Source organism: Crotalus tigris, unplaced genomic scaffold, assembly GCF_016545835.1.
Source record: "Crotalus tigris isolate CLP2741 ecotype Arizona unplaced genomic scaffold, ASM1654583v1 scf7180000018202.2534663867:1097284, whole genome shotgun sequence".
In the NCBI taxonomy this organism is placed as follows: domain Eukaryota; kingdom Metazoa; phylum Chordata; class Lepidosauria; order Squamata; family Viperidae; genus Crotalus; species Crotalus tigris.
In genome coordinates, this window is record NW_024096880.1 from 107,305 (window position 1) to 131,204 (window position 23,900).

Here is a 23,900-nt window from a genome sequence, read left to right on the forward strand (position 1 = left end):
GGAGCACATGAAAGATAATGTTTATATCAACTGCTGTGAGAAAATGGGAAATTACTTTTACAAATAGGATGGATAATCTTTTTCACTGAAGGAGCTCCACGCTCTCATTTTGACTTTACTCCATAAATCAGCTGATTTCTAAATGCTAGCTCAGAAATGAAGGAAGCAGAGAAATTTTGTGAATGAGTTGTGCAGGCTATCGTTGACTGGGGAGTTGGTAGCTTGACATGGAGGGGCACCAATCAAATGCACTTTTTATCTTAAGAATGGCTAATATTGAGAAGGGCTAAAGACTAAATCACACTAATACAACCATACATAAAAAGTTTAATAATTTAAACATGCCTTTATGATGATGATGATGATGATAATAATAATAATAATAATAATAATAATAATAATAATAATAATAAAGTTGGAAGGGACCTTGGAGGTCATCTAGTCCAACCCCCTGCTCAGGCAGGAAACCCTACACCATTTCGGACAAATGGCTGTCCAGTCTCTTCTTAAAAACTTCCAGTGTTGGAGCATTTACTGCTTCTGGAGGCAGGCTGTTCCACTGATTAATTGTTCTCACTGTCAGGAAGTTTCTCCTTAGTTCTAGGTTGCTTCTCTCTTTGGTTAGTTTCCACCCGTTGCTTCTTGTCCTGCCTTCAGGCACTTTGGAAAATAGCTTGACTCCCTCTTCTTTGTGGCAGCCCCTTGCTTCCCATTTGCCTAAAATTAACTGTGTAATAATCTCTTAGCAAAAAGATTTTTGAAATATGACATTACTTTCTTATTTGCTCATCCCCCTTTTTACTTTGAAAAGGTTGGATTGTCATCATTGGGTACTTTGAGGTATCCCAATGTTCTCTGCTCTTTTATTTGTCCCAGAACGGGAAATTTTTCCTCTGAAATATAACAAACTAATGGATGCAATTTTTAAGGGTTTTGGCTGCTATCACTCCAGTATCAACAATGTGTGGTTCAAAATAAGAGCTATGTGGCAAAGCATCCTTTCCAGCATACTTTCTAATATTTAAATGGCTTGAAATCACCCTTCCATATATCACCTTTCCACCAACAGGGTCCAGTCTACAGAGAAGATGCCAAAGTCTATCAGCTGGCTCACAAAATGAGCGATACTATTTTGGCATTAAGCATCTACTCGTGTGGGGGAAAACACTCAGACTGCCACTATCTCCATTACCTCCAAAATTTTGTAACTGAAGTGTGCAAAGGATTGGGCAGAACCCATTGTGGCCAATGTGAATGTGTATTTTGCTGAACTAACTGTATCTCTTGTTTGGGCTGTTACAATGTGAAAAATCCAATACTAGCTACAGCAAAACAGTCTTATGTGGCACCAAAAGAAGAGAATATTTGTAGCTCAGGGTTCAACTGTGGAGTCCTTGGTGCTCTCTGAGCTTGAAGGTTTTCTTGCAGACCTTTCATTGCCAAACTAGGTAGCACCATCAGTGCTGGTAAAAGGTCCAGGTGCAAGAAAACTATCAAGCTCAGAGAGAACCTAGGACCCTACAGGTCTTATATGGCTAGGACTTTAAATGCAAGTTCCACTTGTACCCCTTCAGAAAATAAATATTTGCAAAACAAATGTTTAGCCATAGTAACTGGAAAAAACCTCAAAATGAAATGGAACTGAAACTTGGCAAAGTGAATAGAATAGAATAGAATAGAATAGAATAGAATAGAATAGAATAGAATAGAATATCGGAGGTGGAAGGGACTTTGGAGGTCTTCTAGTCCAACCCCCTGCTCAGGCAGGAAACCCTATACTATTTAAGACAAATGGTTGTCCAATCTCTTCTTAAATTTGGTTAGACCTGTTAAACCTTAGACAAAAATTGGGTGGCTCTGGAGGATTGATAGCTGGTTACCTTTGTGTTTAGAGAGGAGCCATTAAGTTCCTTCCAGCTCCACTATTGTTTAAACTTTACCAACATCAAAGTTGCATTCATACTCTGAATGCCCAGCTACTACAACTGAAATGTGTACTGTTCACTTGTCTCTCTCCAACTTCAAATATCTTGCTCCTTCTTTTCCCACAAAAGATCATTTTGAGATTATGTATTTTTCAGTAGAGAAATAAAGGATGAGCTTGCTTAGCCATTTCCCTCTTCCTATTTTTCCATTTCAATTATCCTTCCCCAGCTGGGAGGAAGAAAAATCTTTATGAGCCGACAGTCCTGGTGTTGCCGCAAGGATATAGAGAACCCAGATTTGTTTTCCTGTTCTGACTGCAACCCTCTTTTGTCAGGGGCTTTCTCTCAACGTAACTTCTGTTCATGGTCCCGTTGTACATATCTGCTCAGCGCATGGACCTCATGAGGAAAATCATCATATTACTATTTCAATGAAAAGCCAAAGAATAAGATATTATCTATCTCTCTTATTATTATATTCTCCACAAATCAAAAATATATTCAGGACTGTAAATTATCCCATCCAGTCATAAAAGAATCCAGGAACTGGATCTATTGCTCTGTCCAAGCAACTGCCAACTAAGTTTGCTATGTAGAGCATCTGTGACAATAGTATCTTTCCTTTAATCAGTTAGTGCTCTTCCTCTAGGCTGGTTTAAGCCCAGCCACTAAGATATTATCTTTGCTGTACGTATGACAACCTTACGGTAGCTTATTACTATAGTCAGTTTGGACTAGCGGTTAAGACACCAGGTGAGAAACCAGGAGACCATGAATTCCAGTCCTGCCTTAGGCATGAAAGCCGGCTAGGTGACCTTGGTGGCTAAAACAAGGCATAGATTTAAATTAGAAAAAAAATTCTAGGCTATGACTCTTGCGTTGTGGGGAAGGGAATGGATAAAAGTGATACATGATGTCAAAGCAACTTTTAATTACCCAGCTTCAGATGCAGCCAGAGCTCACTTAACAGACAGTAAACTCATCTTAAGAATGTGAGATTATCTTTGGAGTGAGCATGCACTGTTCATTTCATGCCAGGGTTATTAATAAAAGAAATATCAACAATTCCCAGCCCAACTCCCTCAAAGGGTGGTTGTGGGGTAAATAGGAGGAGGAAAAAGCATTATGTATGTTTGCCGCCTTGAGATATTTATAAATATAATAAATGGGATCAAAATAAATAAAAATGAACTGTAATCTGGTCAGCTCTTATTTCTGTGAGATCTTTTGTCCTTTGTCAGTCAGAGATAAATATTTCCAAGATGAGTATATTTCTTTCACTTCAGTCATCTTTGAAAGCTTGAAGATTTTTATTTCCACCAAAACTGCTTGACTGTGTAAAAATGTGTCCCCCTTGTGCTTTAACAGACCAGGAAGACTTTTAAGAAAAAATATTGTGAAGTTTGAAAAGTTCTGCATGCCCTCTAGCCCATCCATTTGACCCTAGTAATTTCACTCCCAAGCAGTCAGACAAAATGAAATGTGTAGAAGAAGGGAGATAGCAAAAGCGGAGCAAAGGAAAAGAGGAGACATGGGAGTATGCAAAGTGTCTCCCAGCGCAGATAACCACAAAATGAAAAGAGAAGAAAAATTCATTTGGGAATTGGTTTGATAAAGAGTATGAGGAGCTTCCCAACATTTCATTATATGTTGCAGGAGAATGTTCCTTGCTTTCAGAACAGAGAAGATTATCTTACTTCTGATATGGGGCTTTATTTGCCAAAGACCATAAAAGAGTTTCCAATAAGAATATTTCTTTGTAACACTTTGCCTGCCAAATATTCCAAGAGCTCAGAGGGCTAGAAGGATTAAACTTGTCTTTGAATTGGCAGTAGAGATGGGTAGAGACCCTTACTTTTGTCTTCCTTGATGGAATTAGGAACTAATATATATTTCAGAAAAGTTGTAGCCAATTAAATGCAAAGGTATCATATAACTGACAATAGATCAAGTGAAGAGTTTGATCCTACTAAATGTTGCAAATGCCTCATTTTCACAATGATCTGGTGATCATGTTTGTCCACTGTAGGGTGAAATAAAGAATGGCCCTCTTAAAGAAGGGATGCTTATGCATAGTTTAGATAACGGTTAAGTAATTAAGAATGCAGTTCAGATACTGACCTTCCTATTCTAGACTTGACCATAGTCTTCCCCAACTCAATGCCCTCCAGAATTTTGAGTCAATATGTTCTAGTATTCCCAGATTATTTCATGGACTGTCAAACCAAGGGGAGTAGGTTATTTGTTTGTTTGTATCCAACCTTTATTATTTTTATAAATAATTCAAGGCAGCAAACATATTCAACACTCTATCCTCCTCCTATTTTCCCCACAACAATAAGCCTGAAATGGTTGGGCTGAGAAAGAGTGGCTGGCCCAAAGTCACCCTGCTGGCCTTCATGGCTAGGGTGGGACTTGAACTCATGGAATTCTGCTTTCGAACCTGCTTTAACAACTAGACCAAACTTAATTGCTATTAAACTTTTCTGTTGAGTCTTAGCTATTGTTCTAAAAGATAGTGAGCAAAATAGTAGATGATTTATGATGGGCCTTGTTGTGTCCTGAGCCTGCAAAAGCAGGCTTGGGACGTTGCATTGGTCCCGGGCATTCCAAAAGCTGCCCGAGACCAGACTGAGTGGCGCCGGCCTTGTGCACATGCGCAAGGCGCGAAAACGCCCCACTTTGTTTTGTTTTTGTCCCGGTCTCTGGTCACTTAAAGAGGCCTGTGTGCCTGTTGCTGTCTGTTCAGTATTGATTAAGGAGAAATAAAGAACTGTTGAACTTCGCCATGTTTCCTCATCATTCGCAAGCGAACGGAGTATTTTACACTGGCGACGAGGATACTTCGCAAACTAAAGAAAAACTTTTGAGGACTTACCAAGAAAGTTCTGAAGAGGGAAGACGACATCTGAATCAGCGTCCCAGCCTGCCAATATAGCATCGCTGGAGGGTGAGCTCGGCTAAAAGACCCTTTCCCTAAACAGAAGTTTGCAGAGGAGCGAGTGGTGAAAGAAGCAAGGTATGATGCCGAAGATTGGTTGTTTGGCTGATTTTGATGTCTCACACCCAGAGAGATGGAACTCCTACGTTGCAAGGGTGGAGAATTACTTCAGAGTAAACCAAATTAGAGAGGATGGCTTGAAACCTGCAACTCTTTTGTGTGTTTGTGGACAGGAAGCATTTGAAATTGCGGAGAATCTGGTGGCCCCTGCACTTCTGGAATCAGTAACGTATACTGATTTGAAGAAAATGCTAAAGAAACACTTCCAGCCAAAGTTATCTGTTATTGCTTGGAGGCACACGTTCGAGCAGAGAGACCAGAGGCCGGGTGAATCTATGGATTTTATTGCGGCCTTAAGGCAAGCAGCCAGACCATGTGAATTTAAGGATCTGGAAGAGAGGCTGCGAGATTGCTTTGTATGTGGTTTAAGGAATAGAGACTTACAGCAGAAGATTTTTGCTAAAGAAGATGTCTCTTTCCAAGATGCTCTATGAGAGGTGACAGCTGAGGAAGCAGCAGGCGGGGCTGTGAAGACCATACGGCCCACCAAGAGCCCTCCAGAGTCAGCTACAGTCCATCAAGAGGACGCTAGAGAAGAATTTGAAGTGGATCCTGAAGAAGAGGTGGATAGTCTTCACCAGCCAGCTGGAAGGAGGCAGAAGGAATGTCTGGACAAAGTCCCAGCATCTCTTCAATGCCTCAAGTGTGGAGGACACCACAAGCGAGCTGATTGCAGATTCTGCTCCGTCATTTGCAGAGCGTGTGGCAGGCAAGGCCACATCGCATCCATCTGTTTGGGTCGCCAGAAGGTCCAACCTCGTGAAGAATTGTGTCTGAAAGGTACCAGGGTCCCCAGCCAACATAGGATGGGCTTCTGCACATCGCATAGGAGTCTTTTAAGGACAGGAACACATAAGCCCCTTAAGAAGCTGTTCATCAATTTAAGGCTGCAAAGGGTTCCCTTATCAATGGAGTTGGACACTGGGTCCGCTTTCTCCATTATTTCCATTAACACATTCAAAAGGATTTGCAGCTGCAGTGGCCTTCAAGTTAAACTCAGGCCATCCAATCTAATCCTTACAGATTCTCAGAATTCTATGGTGTGTGTTAAGGGGGAGGTCACCCTTAGAGTACAACATAAGGATTTTGAAGGTCCCCTAGATGTGGTGGTTGTTGGGGGTGAATGCACGAGTCTTATTGGACTCGATTGGTTCGAGGCCCTGGGAATCCAGGTCACTGGGCTGCACCATTTGCAAACATTAAGCCTTGCAGAAATCTGCAAGGAGTTTGCAGATGCGTTTAGTTCAGAGTTAGGATCCTACAAGGGGCCCCCAATTTCACTACGGTTAGACCCAAACATTATGCCCATAAGGGTTAAGCCTAGGAGGGTACCTTTTGCCCTTAAAGGCAAGATTGATGCTGAGCTGGACAAACTGCTCCAGCAGGGCATTTTAGAACCTGTAGATTCTAGTCCATGGGAAACCCCCATAGTAACACCTCTAAAGGCTAATGGGGATATACGTATATGTGCAGACTACAAGTGCACACTGAATAAGGCGCTACAACAGCACGCTTATTCAGTGCCTGTGATAAGTCACATTCTGGCCTCCCTCAAGGGGGGGGCGCATTTTTGCAAAGCTTGACCTGGCACAGGCCTATCAACAGCTACCTATTGATGAGGCAGCTGCTGAGGCCCAGACTATTGTAACTCACAGGGGAGCCTTCAAGGTCAAGAGACTGCAATTTGGAGTAAATGTAGCCCCTGGTATATTCCAAAGTGTCATGGAAAGCACATTTCGAGGTATTCCTGGGGTCTGTCCCTACTTTGATGATGTCCTCACTGCTGGGGAATCATCTCAAAATTTAGCAGAGAGATTAAGGGCTGTCTTGCTTCGTTTTTGAAGAGCAGGCCTCTTCAAAAACGTTAAAGAAGGACAAGTGTAAGATAGGAGTCACTTCTACTGACTTCTTAGGAATCTCAAGGCATTCACCCTGCTGAATCTAAATTGCAAGCTATCCAGCAGGCCCCAAACCCTAAGTCTAAAAGTGAGTTGCAAGCCTTCTTGGGGCTATTAACTTTTACCATGCATTTCTCCCACATAAAGCTGCACTAGCAGAGCCTTTACACAGCCTCTTAGACAAGCAGGCCTCTTGGTAGTGGACCAAAGTCCACGAAAAGAGTTTCAATGAGGTTAAAGCCTTGCTCACTTCTAATGCAGTTTTAGCGCATGTCAATGAGCAACTGCCTGTTTGCATCACATGCAATGCATCTCCTTATGGGTTGGAGCTGTACTCAGTCATCTGAAGGCTGACGGGACGCAGGTCCCTGTGGCCTATTATTCAAGGACTCTGTCTTCTGCTAAGCAAAATTACACTCCAATTGATAGAGAAGCCTTGGCCATACTGGCTGGCATTAAGAAATTTCATGATTTCTTATACGGCTGCCATTTCACGGTCTTTACTGACCATAAGCCTCTGTTGGGGCTGTTTACCACTAACAAACAGACCCCACATATAATTTCTCCTCGTATGCTGGGATGGTCCATTTTCCTGTCAGCATATGACTATACATTGGTCCACAAACCAGGAAAAGAAATGGGTCATACAGATGGCCTGAGCAGATTACCCCTAAACCAAATAGAGCCACATCCAGCTCCCGCCATTAATATTCTGTCCATCCAGGAGTTACCTGAGTCTCCCCTCAACGCTAGGGATGTGGCTGCAGAAACTGCCACTGATCACACGCTTACATGCGTGCTGACATGGGTGTTGTCAGGATGGCCTGACAAGTGCATGGATACTGAGTTCCAAAGTTTCTAGTTCAAGAAGCATGAGTTTTCCACTTTCAAGGGTTGCCTGTTGTGGGGTAGCAGGGTAGTGATCCCAACCTCATTGAGGTCTAGAATCTTGATCTCTCTGCATGAGGGACATCCTGGTATTGTCAGGATGAAAGTGCTTGCACACAGCCATCTTTGGTGGCCTGGGCTCGATAAAGCCATTGAGGCCCAGGTGCATGGGTGCCAAGTGTGCCAACCGTCTCGGCCTGAAATGCCTCAGGCCCCAGTACATAGGTGGGAGGAAACTAGGTCTAGGTTGCATATAGATTACGCTGGGCCCTTTCAGGGGCAATTCTTCCTGGTTGTTGTTGATAGCCATTCCAAGTGGCTAGAAGTTGTTCCTGATTCCTCTACTACTACTGCCAGGACCATCCAGGTGTTGACAGGAATTTTTGCATCACACGGTCTTCCAGATGTTCTGGTTTCAGATAATGGCCCTCAATTTACCTCTTCTGAGTTCCAGGTTTTTCTTCAGGCCAATCTGATCCGGCATGCAACATTGGCTCCCTTCTACTCATCCTCCAATGGACTGGCTGAGAGAATGGCGCACCACCAAAGATGCCCTCAAGAAACTGACTTACGGTAACTGGCATCACAGGTTAGCAGATTTCCTTCTTGCACACTGCACCACACCATGCACTGCTACTGGGAAGAGCCCCGCTGAATTCCGCTGGGGTCGCCATCTTATCACTAAACTGGACAGGTTGCACCCAGACTGGGTGGCTGCACAGATGTCACAACCGCGTACCTAGGAGACTCCAAGTGGGTGATCCGGTCTGGGCATGGAATTATAGGCCTGGTCATCTCTGGGTCACAGCTGTGGTCTGCAAGGTCTCTGGGCCGCTTTCATACAAAGTCGCCTTGGGAGACGGCCATGTTCTTCGCAGATACATAGACCAACTGTGTTGGAGACTGGACTCTCACCCTTCTGCTCCTGGCTCTGCTCTGGGGGGGGGAGGAGGACCATAATATGCATTCTGAGGTTCAGTTTCACAGGTCTAACAGGCCACCATTAGCCGCTGCTGAGGCTATTGGGGAGTCATCCCAAGTTTCCGCAAGTGCTCCCAACAGGAAGTCACAGGATAGGGGGTCGTCCCACACATTCATAAGTACTCCAGACAGGGAGTCACACCGGGGGTATCCACATTATTCACACATGTTACAGAGTGCTCCAGACAGGGAGACTGACTGGAGGTATCCACATAATTCACAAACAACAAGAGTACAATAATTCCAGCAGGGGCGCTGGCCCAATTCCGCAATTGCTCCCAGAAGGAGGTCAACAGGGAAGGGGGTAGCCAGGGAGGCGAATCCTGACTCTGGCACTTTTGGCACATGCTTGGGGGCCACAGAGTACTGGGGCACTTCAGCTACCCAGCACTCTCCCTCTGCTGGCCTTGGGTTCGAGGGACAGTGTTCCCAAGAAGGATCCATTGTGGACCCAGGGACTTCTACCCCTCCAAGGTATGCTGGCTTGGACTTAGAGGGTCCAGCCAGCCAGCAGATGGGCGGGTTAACTGGGTATTTGGGGCAGCAAAGTCCTGGTCTGCCTAGCCTGGCAACCTCACCGGGGTCCCCGGAAAATTTAAGGCAGCCACACACTGGCCTGCCTTGCTTGGTAGGCAAGCAAAGGGGCCAGGCAATCCCTCCTGGCCCTAGGAGGTAGCAGCGGGCCAAGTGCCCACCCAAACAGCTTAGAGAGTTTGTGAAGTTGCTGTCAAGTTCCAAGGGTGCTGCTCGTAAGGGCTCTAAATAGGATAGATTATTTTGTATTATTTTTTGATTTTGGATACATTTATTCCCTAACAAGTAGAAAGGGTTTTGCCCGAGGGTAGCCTTGAGTATTTCACATTCCATGCATTTGATTTGTGGAACTATACAACACTCTCCCAAGGTATGTCGCACTTGTGTGCACGCAGATATGTTCCATCTAGGGGGGAGGGGTGTTGTGTCCTGAGCCTGCAAAATCAGGCTCGGGATGTTGCATTGGTCCCGGGCGTTCCAAAAGCTGCCCGGGACCAGACTGAATGGCGCTGGCCTTGTGCGCATGCGCAAGGTGTGAAAATGCCCCGCTACTTTGTTTTGTTTTTGTCGGGGTCTCTGGTCACTTAAAGAGGCCTGCGTGCCTGTTGCTGTCCGTTCAGTATTGATTAAGGAGAAATAAAGAACTGTTGAACTTTGCCATGTTTCCTCATCATTCGCAAGCGAATGGAATATTTTACAAGCCTTCAAATCCAATAATGTTGAAAGTGATTGTTGCTGTATTAAGGGAGAAAAAAATATCCCAAAAGCACTTCAGAATGTGAAAATGTGTTTATTAGAATGAATGCAAAGTTATATTTGTATGATCTAGATAATTATTAATTTAGCATTTCTAATGTAACTTGTCTCTGGATGAATCTTATTTCTAATTATAATATTTTATTGCTATATTTCTGTGCTCTGTTTCTTCTACTCGAATCACAACATTTGCTTTATATTTATATTTTTAAAGAGAAATCAGTATTTTTGTACTAAAATAACCCTTGCATGAAATGAACAGCATGTGGTTACTCAGAAGGTAGCCCCACATTCTTAAGATGGGCTTACTCCCTATTAAAGGAGCACCAGTTGCATCTGAAGTTGGCTAGTTAAAAGCTGCTTGACCTCATGCACAGCATTTATTTATTCTCTCTTCCATAAGGCAAAAGTTGTACCCTGGACTTTTTTCTGATTTAAATTTGTGCTTTGTTTTGATGGTACACTACAGTGAAATATTACCTGCTGGGATTGACTATCCATGCAGTCTTAGCCACTGAGTACACCGGCGGCAGAGTAATATGCATAGCAGTGAGATACTATCTTAGGATTCTGCTAAAACTTTTGTTAGTAGGCTTGTGAAAGTGTGCAATCAGTTGGAAAGGTACATGTAAAGTGTCCAAGCTAACAATTAACAGAGGCATGGCTGGGCCAGGTGTTCAGAATGCAAAAACACAGCACGATGAAAAGTTTTCTAATGAGCAAAATGTTTATTTTTCTCCCTATGTAGAGTAGCAGAGTCATTGAGGTCAGGTTTATTGTGTCAATGAATGAGCATCAAAAGTAATAAAAAAAACCCATCTCCACTATAGTCTTCAAATTTAAGTTTTTACGTTTTTACACTAATGGGATTTTAGGGATGGCAGTCCTCACGATGGTAATCGGGATTGCAATTTCCATTGCTAAGTGATTTGGTTGTGATGCAGAATATCTCATGGCTTCATTATTTATTAAGTGACAGCAATCCTAGTACTCCCCATTGCCTTTGTTAATCGAATCCTATCTGTCATTAGCACAAGACCCACCCAGAATTAAACCTCTCCCATCCCTGAGCTTTGCTAAAGTAAGGGACGCCCTCCTCTTCAACAACCCCCACCCACATATCTATGCCCCCATCTGTGCCCTTTTGGCTGCCCTGCCCTTTGCTACCACTGCCAGCCCGGCCACCTAGTGCTCATCCTACCATCCTGCCAGTTATGCACTGATTCACTTACCAGCCCCGATGATCCCAGTGGACTCTGCCATCTCCCTGCTGCTGCTGATGAAGCATGCCCAGCTTGGCCCTGTGCAGGCAGTTGCTGGCTATATCTTCTTCCTGAGGCCTGGGACTGAGGGCACTGGGCTAAGGCTGCTGAAGGCCTCAGGCCTTTGTTTGAGCCCAGTGCAGCTGCTGCCACCAAGGAGTGCCACTCTGTCGGGTGGCTGAAAAGGCAGAGATGGGGGAGAGATAGGTAGTTGGCAGGAGCTGAAGTTCAGTTGCAGTTGTAAAGGCGGGTGGGCTGCCAAGTGTCCAAATTTTGATCATGTAGGGACTCTACAGTGGGAGCAGCATAAGTACTACTTCATTCAGCACTTAAAACAGTCACTGAATGAATAGTTATAACTGGAGGACTACACATATCTATAATTGTATCCCAACTTTTTATAGTAGAGCTATACTTTCTGTATATCAGGGGTCTTCAAACTTGGCCCCTTTATGACTCATGGAGTTTAACTCCCAGAATTCCTCAGCCAGCGTGCTTGGCTGGGGAATTATGGGAGTTGAAATCTACAAGTCATAAAAGGGCCAAGTTTGAAGACCCCTGCTATATATGTATCTGATTATTAGCCAACACTGTAGGTTGTGATACGGAAGATCACAGAAGAGGAAACATTTGTCAAACACCATCCTGCTCCCTTCTTCCAGGGGACATTTCTGTTCAATTTTACCTCCCCCCCCCCCCGTTTTGCAAGTGGAAAAGAGCCTTCCATTCAAAAAAGGGACATTCTAGATCCAATTTCATTGACATGTTTTTACAAATGGGTGACTTAAAATGAATAATTGTTTATTGAATAAACCACACATTCAAACAAACCATATTGTGTCTTAGTAGGATGGGGAACCTACCTATGGCTAAGCTGGGATAGTTTTAAGATGCTTCCTAATAGCAGAACCACCAGTTCTATCATATCAATGTCTTTTTTCCACCAATGGAAAAAAAACCTTCCTATTATTTTTTCTTAATAATTAACATAAAATAGCACTTTAGAAAGTCAAACACATTATCACAGCACACACATCATCTCAGATCTCATTTTATGACAGGCTGAAAATGATGTGGGTGACTTCAGCTTTTAGTTGCTACTATGTAGCTATTCTGTTTTTATTATTAGAGAATATGAAGATAATTACTTTTAATACTGTAGCTAAATTTTTTAAAGTAGAACTCTAAGTAACAGATCACTGATAATACGATGAAGAAATACACATGGGAATTGTTGTAATGATGAGTAATGTCATCTTATGATTTCTTGATTAATAGTTGTCCAGTCAGCTTCATAATAAAGTTTGTGAACACTATTTCCAATTGTGTCTAAGGGGTGTTTGGCACCAGACCACTCATGAAATCCAGTGGCTTGATATAGCCAATGGCTCTCTCAAGATGGCTGTTGCCTTAGATGAAAGACTTACACATTTTCATTCTATGTTGAAAAGATGATTATTAGTAGTTAAATTCTAGTTTGGCGCCTACCTCTATAGCACTTAACAAGAGCTGAATAATTTAAAGAACACACAGTACATTGATCTTCTTATTTGCCTCTTAGGATCTGTTGCCTTAGATAGCTACCTTACTCTGCCTAATATTAGGGCCAGCACTGCCTACTTTTTAGCTTTGTACATTCATCGAAATAAAGCACAATAAAGGTTTAGCATCACTGGAAGATATCTATTAAATAAGTCTTCTTATCTTCAAATCCCTTTTTTGTCATCCACAATGGTTAATTCAGTTTTTTTTTATCATAAGCTTAAATTGTTCTTTTTTAGAAACCTGGAAATACATTTCTGCTAGAGCAGGGGTAGGCAACCTTGGCTCTTTTATGACTCATGGACTTCAACTCCCAGAATTCCTGAGTCAGCTATGGTTGCCCACCCCTGTACTAGAGTAACAAGAACAGGATTGTATAAGTATATATTCATTAAAAAAATCCAGGTAGGATTTGAAATTAAGTAGAGATTGTCTTTTTGAACTCCCTGCTCCCTAGAGCAAATATGAATTAATATTTTTTTCCTGTAGAATTTCTTTAACCCCTTCAGCTGTAGACTTCTTGGTCATTTTCCATATAAATTGTATTAATAAATGGCTAAATTTTGGGGGGGGGTATCTTAAAAAAATCCCAGCCCATTGAGTGTGCCTAATCCCAGTTCACTTTGATTCCTGAGGAACTATATAGAATAGAATAACAGAGTTGGAAGGGACATTGGAGGTCTTCTAGTCTAACCTGCTGCTCAGGCAGAAAACACATATTGGGGTGATACCCAGCCAAACAATAAAGTCCATAGCAATAGATTTTTCTTCAGTCTGTCTACACTTGAGCTCTGTTGGATGAGTCTCATGCAAGGGTTGAACACATAAACATTTTGAGCAGTCTTTCCAGTTGCGACTTTCCAAATGTATTGAGACCACTCCCATATTTATTGCCAGCTGTTCTTTTTATGAATTCTGTAACCTAGAGGGTCTGGAGAGGAACAGATCTTGAAAAGCTGACTTCAAATAATTACTTTGTGCTAACTTCCAGAGGAGATACTGGGTTAATTTGCTGCAGCCTAAACAATGAAGAGTGTAATTTATGTGATGTAATTATGCTAAACCACTTCTATGCAAAGCCCAGTGGAATGGCTGAGAAATAGACTTGTCCTCTTATTTTTCACAAGTTCAAAATACTGAAAACATACCTAAAAAGTTCCAATTAGCATTCAGAAGTGGAATCTAGATACGTTACCCAGGAGCCTAAATAGATTGTTTGAACATGAGGATTTCAATGGGTGATCATGAATCGATGCTAATACTAAACAGTAATCAGTTACATTATTTTTTGTTTTGTTTTTCCTCCCTTTTTTAAACTAATAATGCCATGTTTCACAGCAAGGAGTAGATTTCAAAGGAATTTCGTATTCTGTGATTAGCTTATGCAAAGGTCACTTTAATGATTCAGTCTCAAGAAAAGCTAATGAGAAAAATGAAATATTTTGTAGCGTGTTAAGGAGAAGTATTCCCATGATGAATGAGAGATTTTTGAGGTTTCTTTTTTCATTGGTTCATGCTGGAAATAAATTGGTCTGTATTCCTAGCATGATTATAATTTCTTATTGAAATCCTGATTATGTAAAGACTTGCTTGCAACCATTTTGTTGTTGTTGTTAAAAAGGCAAACAATTTAGCAACAGTAAGTACGACTTGCTACTTTTGCTATACAATCTTTCTAAATAAACAGAGGTAGCAGGATATGAATCTGTGTCAGCCCAATAACACCGTATTTGTCAGGATATTGTGCTATTTTTCTAAGTTACATAACTCATTTATATTGAACAAGTTTATTATTGCCAGTTCTAGGAAAAGCCACAAGTTGCATGTATCTATTTCTAGGGGGTTATAGGACAATGAATATTAGATTCCCTTCCTCATCGATCATAGTAATATTATTAGTTGCTTCTCACTGTATCTATTGACTGAATTCCAGAACATAATCACGTACAGATTTGTTTAGTTTGCTGAACAGGGATTAGAATGCCTGAGAGAAATGCTTCTCAATCCTGGCAACATTAAGACAGAATAAGGAAGGGACCTTGGAGGTCTTCTAGTCCAACTCCCTGTTCAGGCAAGAGATCCTATACCATTCTGAACAAATGGCTGTCCAATTTCTTCTTGAAAACCTCCAGAGATGGAGCACCCACAGCTTCTGAAGACAAGCTGTTCCACTGGTTAATTGTTCTGTCAGGAAATTTCTCCTTAGTTCCTTATAATAAAGGCATATAACCTTTATTCTATTTTTTAAAAAAACATGAGAAGACAGAGCATGAACTTTGAAGTTGTTTATCAATACTTGGTGTCTGGACAAATAGCCAATTTAATGGGATAGGCATTTTGCTAGTTACACGGCAATAATTAAAACACTGTTTGCAGTGAGCCTTTTTTTTACACATAGAGGAAGTTCTAAATTAGTTTAGCACACTCCTTTGGCTGATATTCTTAAGGAGAAGAGGATTGTGAGGTGTGACTATATAAAGATAATCAGATGTTACAAAAAGCTGGGCAATGTTGAGGATCAAATGCTGCAACTCAACTTTCTAACCTTTTGAAGAACCAAGAAAAACTATTTGGTTATACCAGAAGAGCTATCATTGAATTTTTACTTGATCTTTGAGAGAAAGATTTAAGAGTAAAAATAAAAGTAGTAGGACCAAACCACTTTTAACTCCCACTCTTATAACTCAATCCCCACCCCAAATAGGCCATTCTATTGCCACTTTCAGTGGCATATTCTTAAGGTGCTGGGACCTGAAAATAATATTTGGAGGGAGTAGAGTAGAGTAGAGTAGAGTAGAGTAGAGTAGAGTAGAGTAGAGTAGGGTAGGGTAGGGTAGGGTAGGGTAGGGTAGAGTAGGGTAGGGTAGGGTAGGGTAGGGTAGGATAGGATAGGGTAGAATGGAATGGAATGGAATGGAATGGTTAGAATAGAATAGAATAGAATAGAATAGAATAGAATAGAATAGAATAGAATAGAATAGAATAGAATAGAATGCTTTATTTGGCCAAGTGTGATTAGAAACACAAGAAATTTGTCTCTGATGCATAAACTGTCATTATACATATAAAACAACAAAGTAATAATAATCATAATAATGTACTTTATCTATCATAATACCAATATATAATGATTATTTCTGACAGGCCTACTTATCAGATCAAGTCCCTAGTGTACCAGTTTGCATATCTAGTCTATCTGGATGAGATGCATTGGCTAGATTTGCTTCCAATTGACTCTGAAGCTAAGTTAAGAGATGCTGACATACTCAACCTAATAGATCAGTGGTGGCGAATCTATGGCACTGGTGCCAGAGGCGGCACTCAGAGCCCTCTCTGTGGGCATGCACGCCATCGCCCCAGTCCTAGGCCTTCAGCTGGGTTTTATAAAACCTTTTCGCTTTAGGCCTCTGCCACCGTGTGCAAAAAAAAAAAAAAAAAGTTCAATTAGTCAATTTCAACTTCTTGCGGGGAAAAAAAATCTTGCAAAGTTGGAATTGATTGATTGAACTTTTTAGTCCCACCCAGTCTGCTGTTACCACCCCAGCCATGCCCATCCAATGGGCCACACCCATCCAATGGGCCACACCCACCTGGCACTTGACAATGCATAATTGGGTTTTGGGTTGCAGTTTGGGCACTCGGTCTCTAAAAGGTTCGCCATCACTGTAATAGATTATCTGAAGCATGAACTGGATAGAAGGAGGGTGTCTATCTTGTGCAGTTTTTTGTAAGCCATTTGAAAGATAGAAACACTTTGTACTAACACAAGTTTTGAAGATTAAGCTTTTTGAATATTGATGAACTGGAAAATAAGACTTCATGAAAACACTATTCATTGTTGAATTGGCAAAAGTGGCTGATGAATTTAAAGAGCAGTTAATGTGTGGAAAAATATTTTCTCTCTTCAGTTTTTTCATCTGCAGTACAGATAACAATGATTCCAAGAAGTCTTTTTTCCTTAAACATGAAATAATGGCAAGCATTTATCCTGCTTTTTGACAATGTTTCACATTTATTCCTAAACCCCTGATACTATAAAAACCTTTGCAGTACAATGTAGCCATTCTGATTCCCTACATATTTTTAGGTACTAATATGAAAGGTATTTGTAATAGCTTGGAGTAAATTTATTAAAACCCAGGTTTTAATTTTAGGCTCTACAACAAACTTTCTCAGCAGTGCTGGGATGACAACTCCTATGATCTCATGGTAAGGGATGCTGGTGATTCCCATCCTTAAAGTATAGATTTATATCTAACTGACCCAATTCTGGATAATGTAGATTTAATTGGAAGTTGTTTATATATTATAAATGTTAAAGTAAAAAAAAGCGATTCTGATGAGTAGAACATCTAGAAATCCATGCCAGAAAGTGACAAGCACATTTCCTAATTTACTCTGAGCATCAGGAACACTGTATATATAAAACTGACAAATTTAGAAGATGTAATAAAATGGAGAGAAGAGTAACATAGTGGTCAGTCTTTGAACAGATCCTTTTTTTAATTCTTTAAATTATCTGAGCTCTCCAAAACCACAGTAATTTTCTTCACTTTGTACTGCCATGAGCCCAAGATACTTGGTGCTTGAGCCAAAAAGTTTTCATAGCAGCCTCATTTGTGGAAAAAAAAATCATTATTATTTTGAATAGTAAAATTTTCCGACTTAAAGTTATTAAATTTTTCTACCACTGTCTAGCAAAGATACCAATCTGTATATCAATTGTGGCATGTATTCATCCAGTAAAAACCCTGATAAAATGTCTAACCTTATATCTCTATTTCAACAAAGTATTGTAAGACACATGGTATTGTGGCATCACCCAAGCAGGCATAGTTAGAATGTCTCACTTGATCACCGATTGTCGGACTATTTCTCTTTTTTTGACAACCCTGTTGATCCTAAACCTTTACAGTAATATTTAACTCTTTCTAATACATTTTTCTCTTGTAGATTGGACATTCATAATCACCACACTCCTAGCAAGTCTGAACAGCTGTTGCAATCCCTGGATCTACATGCTTTTCACAGGTCATCTTTTCCACGATCTTTTGCACCGATTCCTTTGTTGTTCTTCACGGTACTTAAAAGCTCGGCAAGGATGTGACCTGAGCGTCAGCAAAAAAAGCAATTCATCCACTTTTGTTCTGAGTCTCAAAAGCTCCAGTCAAAGGAGTTTTACCCAGCCATCCACAGCATGATCTAGAAAGATTCAGCTGTCTACAGACTATACTAAAATGTTTGGTTAGAAATGGCTTTGGTGTCTACTTAAGAAAATGGGGCAAAGTAATATGGGTGCATGTTAAGTCTGGGCATAAATATACTGTATGTGTAAAAATGAGTGTATGTGTATGTGTAGGGTATTTGTTAATTGATATGTAAGGTAATAGAAAGCTGGCTATAGTATGATTCAGGATAAATAATTTGGACCCTTCAAGAACTTTGAAGTTCTACTCCTGTCAGGCAGACAAATTAGTAATATTTGAATAACAATATATTTTCTATATTTGAGCCAAGTAATAGTTCCCATGCAAAACATACAAGGTTTGACTACAATGCTGATGGATTCCACAGATTAATGAAACCTACAAACTGAGCAACAGATTACACTTACAAATACAGTAACAGGAATAAGAAGAAAATATTGTCTCCTATTGTAAAGGCAGTAGAGTATAAGTCAAATGAATATGGTGGAGTCTTCTAAGCCAGAAAAACATTATTACTTCTTGGACTGACCATTCAATCCACAACAAGCAATTCAATTCTTTAAACACCCAATCATTACCTGAACTTGCAGTTATGTAATGACTAGTCATGGAGAAAAATTAGGGGAGCCCAGAATGATACCAGGAACTACATTTGAGGAGGAAGCAATAATTCCTGAAACTGAAGTTGATTTTTACAGATATTCCATTTTTTTTCTAGTGGCATCATTCATTTTTTCACCAACATTCGACTGTGAAATGTCCACCCTTCAAGACTGTCAGCATAACTTTGTGTATCACTCATTAACTGTTGACAAATCTAACACAGCAAACTTTATAGAGAATGCAGACAGTGCTTTGTAGAAGAACACCAGCTAATCCATCATTACCAGGTTCCTCTTGCAAAATCTAACCAGAAGGGGAATGTTGGAAGGCAGTTTTAAGGCACACTTTTGACTAGATAACAATGACACCCATCACTGCCCTTGTCAGTAGCTGATACATTGTACATCATGACCCCAAATCTCTTCCACTTGCAGAAAACAGAGGGTTGTTTTTTTTTAATGTGATAATATTCCTGCAAGAGACCAGTGACCAGTACTTTCTGATATTAAACACATTGAATGTCAGTCATTGACTATTGCAGCAGAAAGTATCAAATGTTTAGCCTGGGTCAGGGGTAGGCAAATATGGCTCTTTAATGACTCATGGACTTCAACTCCCAGAATTCCTGAGCCAGCTATGCTGGCTTAGAAATTCTGGGAGTTGAAGTCCATGAGTCATAAAAGAGTCAAGATTTGGTCTGGACAAAAAGAAAAGTAAGAGTAGATAGCAAAGAAAACTGTCAGATTTGAACAACTATCACAGAGAAGATGGAGCAGATTTATATTCTGAGCTTCAAAAAGTCAGAACTACTAAGAATGGGTGGGAATGCCATTTTTGGCTAAGCATCGAGAAAAACTTCCTAATGTTATGACAGGGGAATAAATTATCTCTGGAGATGCTGAATATTGAATTACCTCAATTATCTATGAAAATATTTAAGCAGAGAGGCTCTAGATGTATCTCCTTTCACCAATGATGTATATAGATGAACTTTGGAGTTCCTTGAAGCTCCAACATATTACAATTTTACAAATTAATGAAGTGAGGTATTACTCAAATTTTAATGCAGTTATTAAATATTTGGACAATATTTAGAGACTATCTAAGCATCCATCAAAATCTGCAAGTTGAAATTGAATGTTATTCTAGAAGTCTTCCATTTGCTACTGATTCTACTGCATGTATATTGGCTAAATATTTTCAGGGAATGAACCTGGAGCTGTTTTAGCTGCATTCCACAGATTTCATCTTTTTATTATAAATGAGATCAAAAAGAATAGTACAAGGGAGACTTTTAAAAAATATGTTGACAGCTCTACAGTAAGTGTACAATAAAGATAGTCCTTGTTTAACAACATAAGATGGAATTGCCATCGCCAAGCAATATGGTCTGCAAAGTTGTGACTGTGCCACCTAGCAATAGCAGTTCTGCCAGTCCTGGTGGCGATTATTAAGTGATGACCGTGCAGATCATTAACCAAGGACATCATGTCATTGTGAGTTCCAACTTCCTGCCAGCTTCCCCATTAACTTTGTTTGTGGGAAGCCAGCAGGGGAACATTGGAAATTATGATCACATGACTGTGGCTTGCTCTAACATTGTAATTGCAAGTCACGCAACAAATGTTCAGATCACAGTTATATGACTGTGAGGATGATGTGATGGCTGGAACTGATAGCATAACGTGGAATGCTAGAAGATAAAGCTCACAGCATGTCTAAGCTCTTCCTTAAATTCATGAATTGGATCAGTTAGGCAATAGATCTGTTGTCTTTTCAGAAGATGTATCAGTGAGATCTTTGCATTTTTTAAGGATTATTCAGAAATCCTACATATTTAATACATATATATATATATATATATATATATATATATATATATATATATATATATATCCCCACATAATTAAGGAAACCCCTGGAAAACATTATGCCATTCAGAATTTAGTCATTTGATTTTTTAATGAGGAAAAAAGTTGGCCAATTGAAAGCTGTGGGATGGACCCTGAGAAACAGGAACAGAAAGAAGCTAGCAGAATGGCATTTTCCATCAGAAGCTCCATGGGGTATCCTAACTAAGGTTTTGAAATAGGAATGGGGAGACGTGGTTCAAATCCACCCTCCAATACAAATGCACCCAAATGGGTGATTGGGGTCAGTCATTTCTCGGCCTTATCTTTGTTTCTAACATCTGTTTTCCTGGTCTGGAGGGGATGATGCATGTGAGTGGATCTTTGTTGGAAAGGGAAGTTGTCCTACTTCAGACATAAGGAGAGGGTCATCTCATTTCATGCTGTTCAAGAATCCCACCTTTCAGGGAAGCTAGTATATCATAAAGGAGAAGAGGAAATGGTGATCTTATCTTTTGCAAACTTCCTTTTGCTCAAAGTTCTCAGGAGCCAACCTCTTGTCTAAAAAAAACCCAAACTTTTGCCATGTTCACTGACTTTACTGTAAGATAACTTTGATTTAATAGCAATAGCAATAGTAGACTTATATACCGCTTCACAATGCTTTGCAACCCTCTCTAAGCAGTTTACAATGTTAGCCTATTGCCCCCAACAACCTGGGTCCTCATTTTACAGACCTCAGAAGGATGGAAGGCTGAGTCAACCTTGAACCGTTCAGAATCAAACTTCTGGAGTGAGCAGTGAGTTAGCCAGCCTTTAACCACTGCACCACCATGGCTCTTCTAATACTAGGTGACTATATGTTCCTTGCTGTTTAATTCAAACAATATTTTTCTGGAAAAAAATATTTGAAAAAAGTACATTTGAGTAAGTAGTTATCTTCTTTTTTAAAAGAGAAAAAAAAATCACAAATAAAAGATACAAATAGGACCCAAGAAAAAAGAATGCTAAAGTGTATTATACAAGAAAAGTAAATATAAATATAAATTCTAAATAAATGTAAAAGTATCGTACCACCAAGGTTGCTCTGTGCTGTGACTTTCTACAGAAGTACTCATTTTGCATTTATGGAGTCCGTTCTTGTGTCATTTGATCAAAGATATTTCCAGATTCTCTGCCTGCAAGGGATAAATCTGGCCACAACAAAGAAGGGAGGTGTTGGAAAGAGGGAGAATGGGAAGGAGACCAATGAAGAAATATGGCAGAAGAAAAAAAAAAAGTTTTTATTACATGTAAGTTTAAAATTTTCTGGGCACTGTTTTATTAACACAAAGATACTAGATGTATTTACTATCCTGATAATGTAGGTGCAAGTTACAACACAGCATGAATAGTTTTGTTTAGGTGACATTTATTTATAAGTAGATCTATAAATAACTATTTTAGTTGACTTTTTATCCACAGCACTCCCAAAATAGAGACTTGATGTCTACTTATTTGATTATTCAAATAAGAATAATTTCTATCACTATTGAATACAGACAATAAGATTATGGAGCCTTTAACCATTATCTGTAATACTAAAGACTACTCAATGCCTTTCCAATAGGAAGAAGAATCACAACAGCTGGTACACAACATAGGGAAGAAAAAAAATACATTGACTGGTCACCTCAGAAGATCAGAATAGTAAGAATCTAAGCCTGTCCTAGAGGATAAACTGAATTCACACATTTTTACAAACCATGATTCAATGTAATACTTTAACTATAATGGCTGTTTCAATGGTTTAGAAATGTGTTCACACATCTGACTTTGTCAAAACCACATTTGTATTTATTTATTTATTTATTAAAGTTATATGCTGCTCATCTCACCTAAAGGCAACTCTAGGCAGCTTATAATCAATAAAAACAAGAAAAATAATTAAAACATTAAAATAATAAATATTAACACTGAAACTGACTTAAAAATTAACCAAGATACTGTAGCAAAGAGGGAGCAAGATGCACATAGGGAGGAAATGGGTTAGTCCATTAACCACTTCCAGAATGATACACACACAAACATCCATCAGGGCCCCAGGCCAATTGACAGAGCCAGGTTTTCATGCCCTTTTGGGAGGCTAAAATGGGGAGTGAATCTCACTTGGGGGGGGGGCGCAGAGGGTGGGAGCCACAGAAGAGAAAGCTCTTTGCCTGGATGATGCCAGCTGGATTTCCTCCAATGGTGTCACAACATTCCCTTTCTGTCTCATTAGGGTGAGACAGTTCCTCAGATAAGCTGGACCCACAACATGAAGAACTTTAAAGATAAAAACCAACTCCTTGAATTGGATCTGGAAGCAAATGGGCAACCAGTGTGGCTTGCAGAACAGCAGTGTAACATGGGCCACCCTTGCGGCCCCTAAGAACAACTGTCTGGCTGCCTTTGGTGCCAGCTGTAGCTTCCAAATATTCTTCAAGGATAGATCCTTGTGTTGCAATAGTCTAGGTAAGAGATGATCAGAGCTTGAGTGTCAGAGCTCAGGGACTCCAGGAACTATTGACTGATGGATTGATTATGTTCTATCAACTAATTTTTGACTCCTAGTGACCACATATAGTAGATAGGTTCTCTCCATGAACTATATTAACTATATTACTATATAGTCAATATATACCATTTTTAAACATATGGTATATGTTTTCCTCAGTCTGCTCATGTACTAACCCACATGGTCCTATAGCTTGGCAGCTATGATACCTCATAGGACTTTCCATGTTATGGGGAAGGAAGGTGATGCTGTTCCCTTGTAGGGGTCTTCATGATCAGCACGGTCCTTTTTTGTATTGGCCAGCCTGGGTGAGAGCCTGCTACTAGCAGCTGGTTCATTTGTGCTGCTAGGAGTTCATGTGTCAAGGTTCCGATCAATGAGACCAAATAAATCAGAACTCCGAGGCAGGAAAATTCCTCAAAGAACATGTTTATTGGATACATAATATCAGCATAGTCAAAAGTGAAACTGGATCTAAACTTTCTCTCCAAGAATCAAAGTAATACAATGTAATGATCCCTACCCCTCTACTAACACTATCCAATAGAACAGCTTGGCGGGCTTTCTGACTAAACGATCCTCCTTCTCTCCCTCGGTATGGGAATGACCTCGGTTCTCACAAGATTTACTCATGTTTAGACTACCAGAAATACCCTTTCCCCCTCCCCTTCTTGTGGCAACCTAAAATGACAAAAATGGCTGCAGCCAGGTTCGTTGTAGAGTTGACATCATGCATTGCTGTTAATTTCTGTAGCCAGCAGATGTGGATCATGTCCTAGGCCAGGTGCTATCCAGCTCTTCTTGTTCTTGATTTGCTGTTGGATGTCTGCTACTGGGATGGTGACGGGTTCCTGTTT

General features: G+C 40.3%; 1 protein-coding gene across 2 annotated transcripts in view; it reads left to right on the plus strand.

The window, feature by feature from the left end:
* The window catches only part of OXTR (oxytocin receptor), a 45,897-nt gene extending 26,626 nt beyond the window's left edge, over positions 1–19,271 (plus strand). For both annotated transcript variants that reach the window (XM_039348907.1, XM_039348904.1), the window contains one exon: positions 17,801–19,271. In XM_039348907.1, the coding sequence (XP_039204841.1) occupies positions 17,801–18,048 (248 nt within the window). In that variant the 3' untranslated portion in view covers positions 18,049–19,271. The remainder of the gene's footprint in view (positions 1–17,800) is intronic.
* Positions 19,272–23,900: the final 4,629 nt, after the last annotated feature.